General features: G+C 48.1%; 1 protein-coding gene across 2 annotated transcripts; it reads right to left on the reverse strand.

Moving 5' to 3' along the window:
- Positions 1-515: 515 nt before the first annotated feature.
- Positions 516-9,742, reverse strand: SPATA24 (spermatogenesis associated 24). Of its 2 annotated transcripts, none has more exons than XM_090064232.1 (5): positions 9,512-9,742; positions 6,218-6,348; positions 5,282-5,352; positions 3,852-3,954; positions 516-940 (listed from the first exon to the last, which is right to left on the reverse strand). In XM_090064232.1, exons 1-5 carry the CDS (start codon positions 9,656-9,658, stop codon positions 838-840), a joined length of 555 nt encoding a protein of 184 aa, XP_089920358.1. In that variant the 5' UTR covers positions 9,659-9,742; the 3' UTR covers positions 516-837. The 2 variants fall into 2 exon arrangements, with proteins under 2 accessions (XP_089920358.1, XP_089920359.1); XM_090064233.1 differs by having other exon boundaries at positions 516-1,267.
- Between the last annotated feature and the right edge of the window lie 54 nt (positions 9,743-9,796).

The following is a 9,796-nucleotide window of genomic DNA, read 5'->3' on the forward strand; positions in this document are numbered from 1 at the left end:
CTCCCCTCCCCACTCTCTAGTTCTCAAGTTGGGCCTCCACATGGGGCTCCCAGCTGGAGTGCTGGGATCCCCATGGAGGTGGAGGGACAGAGCCCACCTGGTCTGATGGCGTGTGACCTGAAAACCTACACCTCCTGTCAGCTTTCAGAGGGGCAACTGTGGATCAGTAATAACTGTTTTTGGGAGGGGCCCCGCAGGCTGGATAGAATGGCCTGGCAGGCTAGATCTGCCCCAATGGTTGTATTTTGCCTGCCTGTTAGAATCTGGTCACGCTCTAAGTTGTAAGCAGGTGGTGCCAACCTCCTCACTGCAGTAGCAGTCTCTGCAAGTCTCAGAGTATGAATGCAGTGCTGAGTCCCTGATAATTCCAATGGGCCAAGAAGGAAACTTGTCAGCAGATCTGAGATGCCCCAGCCTGCTAACATTGTAAAGGGCTATGGTGCAGAGAAGCCACAAAGGGGTCACAAGATGGGAGCTCAGGTCATTGCAAACAAAGTGAAAAAACAATCTTTGTTCTATAAAAGATAGTTTATTTGAAGTTACACAGTATATCTATACCCCACTGCCCCCAGCAGTTCTGACGATTTTTAAAAGCCTTTGAACAATTGTCATTAATGCAATATTTATGGTCATGAGGGGAAACCGTGCAAGATGTCAACAATAATGGCCGGGAAGGACCACAGAAGTCAAGCACTTGGGCACTTGCACAGAAACCCACCAGCTTACCAACTGCACCAGTACTAGCCTCCAACAGGTCTGCAGTCAAAGGTGTGACATAAGCAGAGAAGACCAGCTTTGTACTACCCTGCAAGATGACCAACTGTGCCATGGACCAGGCTAAGGCTGTCTTGCTGACATCCCTTGTACCAGGTTCCAAACAAACACTCTTAAGGTGAAACGCTCTTTCATTAAACCAGTCTTCAATGGCCTGATCCGCTGCCTGAAGAAAAGGAATTCTGTTCAGCTCAGGATATAAGAACACACCCTACTGGAAGCCAGTGTGAGAGACTATTCACTTCCAGTGAGTGGCAGTTGTGGGTCTCTGTCAGTGGGTTACTGAATCACGACAAACTTCACTCCTTACTATAAGCATCACTGTCCATTAGAGGGACTGTCAGCATTAGAAACTTTAGAGTGGGCATGTTTTATACTTGGATTGTAACAAAGTCTAGGGCATCACTTTAACCCCTTCTTCTGTTTCTTGTCAAGCACCCGGACTATGTAACATTCCTGTTGTTTCTGTATGTTTAAGTCTGACACTTGACTCCTGCAAAAAATATAATTTTCATCAGAATGCACAATGGCAGGTGGCAAACTGTAAATTATTACAGACTCCATGGGTCTTACTGTCATATTGAAATGGCCACACTAAGCAGGATGCTCTGTTAAACTAGTGCTAACAGCTGCCCTGATGGTGACCCTTGGGATTTCTCTATCAGCTAGAATTGATACAGCTTTGTTGGCACATGGTGGATTCACAGATTTAGCTTCTTGGTCCTGGCTTTATAATAATCCTGCTACAGGCAGTCAGTATTGAGCTGGTAAATCAGACTATAGGCCTGGAAGACACTGGGTGTTAGAATCATCCTGCTCCAGGTGAGGAAGCCTCTCACACTCCTGTAGCCTGATGGTCCATCCTGCATGGAGTTCCCTTAGCAGAAAGCCACATACCATTGTGACAGAAGGGAACTTTGTGGCCAGATCCCAAAGCGGCCTGCCCACCTGCCTAGGGCAGTCTGCCCTGACTTGCCTGCCATGACTTGATTGTTAACTTGATCTATTAAGTGAGGAAGCTGCCCATTTCTTGCCCCGATGCCAGGGAACGCTATCCACGGCTCCGAACCTTCCCAACACCATGGCCCATGCCTCACAGAAGGCATCCAGATTATGATTACTTCCCCCAGCCTGGGGCCAGGGCAAACTCAGTCCATAACTGGGCTTCATTCACTCTCACACTGACTCTGTCCTGCCTCACAGGGGTCTCTTGCATACCGCCCATCCTGGGCCACACTCCACTGCCCTAGCACCTCTTAAGCAACCTCTTGTGGGCTTTCGGGTTTAGCTACTCTCTTCCCAGTACCACCATGCAGCAACTTCGGTTCCCACATGTTCCCCTACTCAACATGGCATAGCCTTAGACCAATGCTGGGCTGTGTTTGCCCCAAGCTCCTCACCAGGCAACTCTATACGACACCTCACCCTGGGGTCTCCTCACCATACTTACAACTAGCTACTCCTGGGGCTGTTCCTTGCACTGGCCTTCAGGCTTGCTCCCAGTCTGGCTCTACTCAGCATGTCCCTGGGACTATCCTTCAGGTCTACTCCCAGTTCAGCCCTACTTTGTGCAGGGTCTCGCATCGTGTTCACCAACTACCCCCTCTGGGATCTCACATCCCTGCTGGGCTCAGGCACCTACAAATGAGCATACCTGGCCCCATTAGTCCCACAGCTCTCATGATTACCCACCAGATGGTGGGGGCCAGGGTTAAGGCACCCCTACCCACCTTTCACCAGGGAGGTTAGCAGTCCTAGCACTGTTGAGATTGCCCTGCCACAGGCAGTCCTACCAGGCCTTCCTACCCTAGCAGGGTGGAGTTTTAGGTCATACCTAGGACCAGGAGTCTCCAAGCCATCCCCCTAGCTCCTGCCCTTACCTCCAGGATGTTCCTAAGCCACAGCTCTGCCGGCTGACGTTTCCTTCACGACAGCTGGCAGCAAACTGCTGCCTCCCCCTATATATGCTGCCTCCCCCTATATACACTGGGTCCTGAAATGGCCGCCCTAATCAGGCACTTGCCGGCTGCCTGCCTCAGCCCTTAAAGTGGCAAGCACCCAAAGGTGTACTGCCATAATCATTTAAGGAGTTTTCACGAAGCAGAAGCAGTCTGCTCAAAGCTGGTTATTGCTGAAATAGTAGCTCATCTTGTTGCTTGCCTAATTACTGACATTTGAACTAGTGACCTAACTCTGGACCTGAGTCTTGCCCAATACTTGCCCTTGATAACGAGAAGACTCCATCATTGCATCACAGGGAGATTGAGAGGAACTGAGCCTCTGCTTGTAATGTAGCTTTTGTGTAGGTGGAAAAGTGCAAGTCTAGGAGCTCTAGGGAATGTTTAGTCTTCATTTACCCTCATGTAGAGGACAACTGCAGCAATACAAACTTCCCCTTCCACTGTCCTCCATCACCATGCTCAGGCCCTAAACTAGATGGAAAGGCTCAATGGAGGGCTCAGTCATTGACTGCTTTACTGAGACAGCTAGCATGAGAGCAGTCAGTGGCTTTTCAGGTGGGGTATGCCCATCGATGGCTGTGAGAATCCATCTGTGAGAGAGATCTCCTTCCTTCCGTTGCTGCCACACTTCTCCCCCAGTGCATTTTACAGATCCATTCCACTTGGATCACTCTCAAAATATAACTGAGGGGGGCAACAAGATGTTTTCTGCAAGGAGCTCTCCACTTTGGAAACTATGCACCTCACCTCTTGCTCTAAAACAGCCATGGTCAGCTGAGTGTGAAGACCTGCTGCAAGACCTGCCTATTTTACTGGGTTTCTTGGGAAGCAGAAGGGAAGCTGGAGGGGTACAAATCTGGGGTGAGGACAGGAAGCTTTGTCCACAATGCTGTGGTGTTGTTAGGGACTGCTGGCTGGGTTCACTTCGGAACTCAACAAGATCACTTGGTTTTTCAACTCGTGTTAAAGTATGTTAAAATCTCCTATGAAGCTTAACAAGCCCTTTATAATGTATATGGTTAAAACACCAAAATAATAATAAAAGCCTGATGATGTCAGGATCAAATGCCCACTGACTGCAATGTGAAGTCAATGCTCTAAAGGGCCGATACATACTTGAGCACCTGCTTTTGCCTGGTGATGAAGTGCTGCAGCGCCTTGATCTCATTCTCTTTGCCATTCAGGATATCCTCCTGCTTCAGGATGTGGCTCTCAATTTCTATTGAAGAAGAATTGGGAGAGTAAGTGGAACTTGTTTTAGATCCAGCTGACCTTGGCCACATTTTTCTGTGGCACAGACTGAAGCCAGATGCATTTAGTATTTCTTATCTTATCAGCTTATAAAAATTGGTACTGAAAACTGGGTGAGAATATTTTGATACACCTTAAAATGGAGAACAATTCTGCTACAGGCACTGCGTAAACACTGATGCTTGTTTCACAGGCACTGATGAAACACTGATGTTTACTAGAGTACCAAAATCTGGATAAATGCATATCCTCAGATTTGCATTCAGCACTGGTTTTCACATTACTGTACATCTGTTTTTTAAAACAGAGTTGTTTGCAATACTAGCAAAGAACCTAAAACAAGGGGACAGAAATAACTAGTTTCTATTTCACAAACCAGTGGCTTCTTAAATAGAAACAAATAATGACAATTAGCAAACCCTTGTCCAACACCTTCCACCCAGAGATCACCAAGACCACAAGGCAAGCAAATATTACTCACTCTGCAACACAGACAGATGCTGGAGCACAGGAGGTGATAACCTCTGAATGATTCGAAATCCCAGTAGGTGCCCAGCCCCTTCTCCCCCAGTGGTATCTAGAAACATAGGTCTGATCCTCTGACACCCAGTGCTGATATCTTACCCTCTAGACGCCCTTTCCCAACATTAAAATGTGAATTGCAAGATGGCACAAAGCTTTGTCCTAGCTGATGTTTTGCTGTGCCAGTCCCAAAGCTGGCTATGCATGGTTCTAGCTGTCTGGCCAAGACCTTTAAGCTGTCTGAGCACCTTCACCTGATTTGGAAAGTATAAATGCCACACAGCAGGTATTTCAAATGTGCTGCCTTCTTAGCAGAGGAAGCTGTTCTCTGCAGCTGTCACATAGAGCCAGTTGGAACCTTTTATCAGTGGCTTGGAGAAGCAAAATGTCCCTCCTACTCCCCCTTCTCTGTCTGCAGGAGGGGAAAGAGTGTCTGCTTTTTTGAGTTGCTCCTTACATCCCCTCTGCACTGCCTCAGCTCCACTATCCAATGAACTGTTGGGAGAGGACTCAAGGCTGAAAAGACTCCCTGCCCTGGACCAGTAGATTGGTGAAGACTGTGGCTGTATGGGGCATTCTTTGCCGAGGCCTGCCCCTGGAAGACCACAGAGGTGTGTGTGTGTACTCCCTTTCACACACATCAATGCAGGGCGGGAGTGCAATAGTCTATCAAGAGTCAGACTTGCTAATTACTGTAAATACCAATGATTGCCTCTTATCTGTTAAAACCGGTACAACAATGAAGAGCAGCTTTCAGCTTCCGGCACACTCACCATTGCATTTGCTTATTAGCTTGTCTTTTTGGGTCGATTCCTTTAGTGCTTTACTCTTAACACTGGCGAGTCTACAACCGAAGCAACCAAAACAAAAGCAGGCAAGGTTAGTGACAGTGTCATGCTAACTGCTGAAAAGCAAACCTGGCCCATTTCCAAAGGTTAATCTTCCTTTTGTATCCAAAATAGGGTACCAGGAAGTACAAGCATGGCTTAACTGAGGCTTTCAAAGCTGCCTGTGGGGCTCAGCTGGGAACTGAGCATCTGAAACCTTGAAGCAGCTTTCAAAGACTCAGGTTTTGTGGTGCCTGGATACCCGATTAACCAATGTGCACTCGCATGGCAGGTGCTCATGCATCCATATTCTAGCCACTGGGTTGCCAAAAACCTTGATCCTGATCCTCTTGGGTCAGGCCTTTAAACCCCTGTCAATGCCCAATTACTTCATCCTGCACCTGCCCTTTAGCGGTGTGCAGACAGAACAAAGAAACATTTAAAAACAGTCTAAAATGTTTATCTTCCAAGACTCACTTCTAGGCCCCTCATTCAGACACCTGAGGGCTGGAGTTGTCAAAATGCTTAAACCCCACTGAAGTCAACAGAACTTAAGTGAATGATTAAATACAGTCAAAGGTGTCTGTGGTGGTGCTGACTTCTATAACTTTACTGCAGTAGTAGCAGAACCCTACTCTGTTGGGCACTGTGACCATGGAACAAACAAAGCCAGAGCATTTGACTCTTGTTCAACAGAAGATTTAAATATGTCCTCAACCTCAACCACTCTTTCTGCTTTGATTGTATTAGATGCAGGTGAAAACAATTTGCTCCCACGACAAATCTGCATGCCTAATTCAGTAAAACAGGACCATGTCCAGCATGGTTACTACACAAATTAAGTCTACACTGCCTATTCCAAATCCAGTCACCAAAGCTTACGTTTTTTCAAAGACTCGCCGTTCTCTCTCGAGCTGCTTGGACAGAACCTCAATCTCCCCCAGTGCAAACTGCAGCTTCTCAGATTCCTTGACGAGCAGGATTTTGGTTTTTCTATGCTCCTCCTCTTCTTTCTGTAACATACACAGTTCCTTCATGTTCCGGGTCAGTCCCATCCCTAATCAGCACCAAATTAAACTGAATCCGTTTAACTTTTCTTACAAGATTCCAGAACATCTCACAAGCATTTTTATTGTTTTGCCAACCACTGAAAAGCAGCTGCACCCACTAGTGTGAAAGGTGGTAACTGATTAACTGCGAACAGCAAATATTACATAACAGTTTAAGACAGGAAGTGTACAAAGTTATAGTCAGTTGAGCTGCTAGGAAATTGAAAGAGGCAGACTGTATTTCTTGTAGAGGACGGAATGCTTATAGCTAAAACCAAAACGCTTCAGAGATGCATGTTTGGATCTTTAATGATCACAAGCAGACAAGGCCTCAGTTTTGAAGCAGTTTTCTAAAAGTCAATACCTCCTGCCAAACTGCATCATCCACAGTCCCAGAAATGCCTGCTCAGAGATCATCCTGGTGCACAATTCTTTCTGTGTCAATAATAAACTTAATGGTAAGTAAAGATCACGTTCAACAGCTTTCACCTTCAGGCTCACAAGCTTTTGAGTCACTGGACATTTATTAATTGAAGGGCAAAGGATAAAAAAATTCATTTTTAGAGCATTATGCATATGCTTCCTAACCAGCTAAGCACCCCTGTTTTCCCCTTCCACCATTTGTCAGGCTCAGAGGCCTGTGGTTCACTTCTAACCCATGACACTTGCCAAATAGCAATTTTAAAACCCATCTAACACTGAGCTAACTGGCTCCTATACATTCATGCTGACCCAGCCAGCAGTGAACTCACTGAAGAGGCACAATTGATGGCAGACTTCTTGATACATTTCATATTTTCAAAAAATGTTTTTAACAGAATTTTAACAAATAGAATTTAAATTATTTTTACAAAGGAGCTTAACAGGTTTTTTCTAGGAATCACAATTCACCTGCAAGTAAGGTACTGAGCTTCATCTTCTACCTAGCAATGCAGAAAACAGCAACCATTCACAGCCCCAACAGAATGGGTTATTTGCTATTTTATTCTATTCTATAAAGGGTCCTAATGCTGCACTTCATTACTGCAGCACTCAAGAGCCTCTGAGACGTGCATTAAGCAAAGTCACAAACAGCTGCTGCCTGTTTTGATCCTTCATCCTCTCACCCAGGGGAAAACAAGGGCTGTATAAGAACTTATTCTGGTAGGGTTTTATGGTCACTGAATTTTTAACCATCAGTGTTTCTCTATACCTGTTTAATCAAAGAAATGCACTGTTCACTTGATGTGTAAGGTTGGAAGGTTTGCACTAATCCTTTCTTCCTGGGGAAGTCCTTTTCAAAATGTTGAAACTAGACCATGAACTTTTATTTTTCCTCATGGGTCTCCCCCCCCCCCCGCAACTCTTTGGGCCTTGCTTTATACCTTCAGCTGCACCTGGTCAACTAAGCTCAATGGGAATGAGCTGGTTCTCTTGACAGCTCACGGTATCAGGTATTTACCTCTGATCCATCATCACTGAAGGCAAGGCAGCTGGACACAGAGGTATGGATTCAGAAAGGTGGAGGAAGGGTATAACTTGCACATAGAAATTCTCTAGCTCTAGCTGGTGGTATTAGTAGAACTGTCTTAGTTTATGGTGGTACCACAACTGCCGCAACGGAGTCCTGGCCCATACAGCTAAGTCATTCTTTGCCTTTAGTTTGTCATGTCTCCCTTGATGTCCAGGTGCAGCACCAGCTGAAGCAAGTTTTTGGGGCTGCTACCTTGAAGCAAGACTGCCCTGGGTTCAAGTGCAGGTTTCTTGCCTTTGTGGATACACAGCTGGGCTCACTTTAGCCCTCTGGCTCAGGCAGTGAGGTAACTGACGGGGTGCCTGGCTCTGTGGATCTGGCATATCTTGATTTTAGCAATGCTTTTGATACAGTCTTACACAATATTCTTGTAGGCAAGTTAGGAAGCATGGGCTGGATGTATGGACTGTAAGGTGCATAGAAAACTGGCTAGAACATTGGGATCAGAGTAGTAATCAATGGCTCGATGTCTAGTTGGCAGCTGGCATCAAGCACAGTGCCCCGGGGGGTGGTTCTGGGGCCAGTTTTGTTCAATGTCTTCATTAATGACCTGGAAGATAGCATGGAGTGCACCCTCAGCAAGTTTGTGGATAACACCAAGCCGGGGAACAGAGGTAGATAAGCTGGAAGGTAGGGCTAAGATTCAGAGTAACCTATACAAATTGGAGGATTGGGCCAAAAGAAATCTCATGAGATTCAACAAGGACAAGTACAAAGTCCTGCACTTAGGATGGAACAATCCCATGGCCCTTTACAGGCTGGGGGCTGGGCAGCAGCTCTGCAGAAAAGGACCTGGGGGTAACAGTGGACAGTGAGCTGAAGATGAGCCAGCAGTGTGCCCTTGGTACCAAGAAGGCTAACAGCATACTAGGATGCATTGGTCAGTGTGTTGCCAGTAGGTGAATGGAAGTGATTATTCCCATCTATTCAGCACTGGTGAGGCCACACCTGGAGTCCTGTGTCCAGTGTTGAGCCCCCCACTACAGAAAGGATGTGGACAAGAGGGCAACAAAAATGGCAAGGGGCACAAGTGTCATGGGACACAAGACTTATTAAGAAATACTGCGGGAACTGGGCTTATTTAGTTTAGAGAAGAGGGGATTGAGAGGGGATTTAATAGTTGAAGGGGGCCCTGAAAGAGGATGGAGCTGGACTGTTCTCAGTGGTGGCAGACGACAGAACAAGGAGCAACGGTCTCAGCTGCAGCAAGGGAGGTGTAGGTTAGATACAGGAATAATGTTCTCACTGGGAGGGTAGTGAAGCACTGGAGCAGGTCACCGAGGGTGGGGGAAGCTCTGTCCTTGGAGGTTTTCAAAACCCCGCCCAACAAAGCCTTGGTTGGGATGGTCTAGGCGGGGCTGGTGCTGGTTTGAGCAGGCCTGGACTAGATGCGACCTCCAGAGGTCCCTTCCAGCCCGAGCTTCCCACGGTTGTTAGGCGACACCTCGCACTGGAGCCGCCGCCTGGTGGGACAGACAGAGACCAGGCCCGAGACAGGCGCGGCTCCGCCGGCCTCTCCCAGGCCCTGCCTCGAGCGACTGCCGGTCCCTCCGGCTCCGTCGCCTCCACGTCCCGGGGCGGCTCTATGGGCCCGCTGCGGCCGCCCACTCTCACCGCCAGCTGCCGCGCCAGCGCCTCGCGCTGCTCCGCCCGCCCGGCGCCGCCCCGCTCCCGGCGGAGGAGCCGCTCGATCAGCGCCTCCTGGGCTGCAGCCACGTCTCGCAGCTGTCGGAAAACCAGCGCTCCCGGCCCCGCCGCCATCTCCCGAGCGCCGCTTCCCGCCGCGCGCTTGGAAATGGCCGCCCGGCGGCTCCGGCCAACTGCGAGCGGCGCAGCCAACGCTCGTAGCAACGGCGACAGCCAAGCCCCGCCTCTAGCAACCTGCCGGGAGGCCCCGCC

The sequence above is a fragment of the Crocodylus siamensis genome, chromosome 10, assembly GCF_052110815.1.
Source record: "Crocodylus siamensis isolate JL-2025a chromosome 10, ASM5211081v1, whole genome shotgun sequence".
In the NCBI taxonomy this organism is placed as follows: domain Eukaryota; kingdom Metazoa; phylum Chordata; order Crocodylia; family Crocodylidae; genus Crocodylus; species Crocodylus siamensis.

What these genes read in the sequence shown, in the direction of transcription:
- SPATA24 (XM_090064232.1), bottom strand. Translation starts at nt 9,658, where the DNA reads ATGGCGGCGGGGCCGGGAGCGCTGGTTTTCCGACAGCTGCGAGACGTG. An exon ending in CGGCGAGTCTTTGAAAAAAC is followed by an intron (nt 5,353 to 6,217) that starts GTAAGCTTTGGT and finishes CTTCGGTTGTAG; the next exon opens with ACTCGCCAGTGTTAAGAGTA. An exon ending in GCTAATAAGCAAATGCAATG is followed by an intron (nt 3,955 to 5,281) that starts GTGAGTGTGCCG and finishes CTTCTTCAATAG; the next exon opens with AAATTGAGAGCCACATCCTG.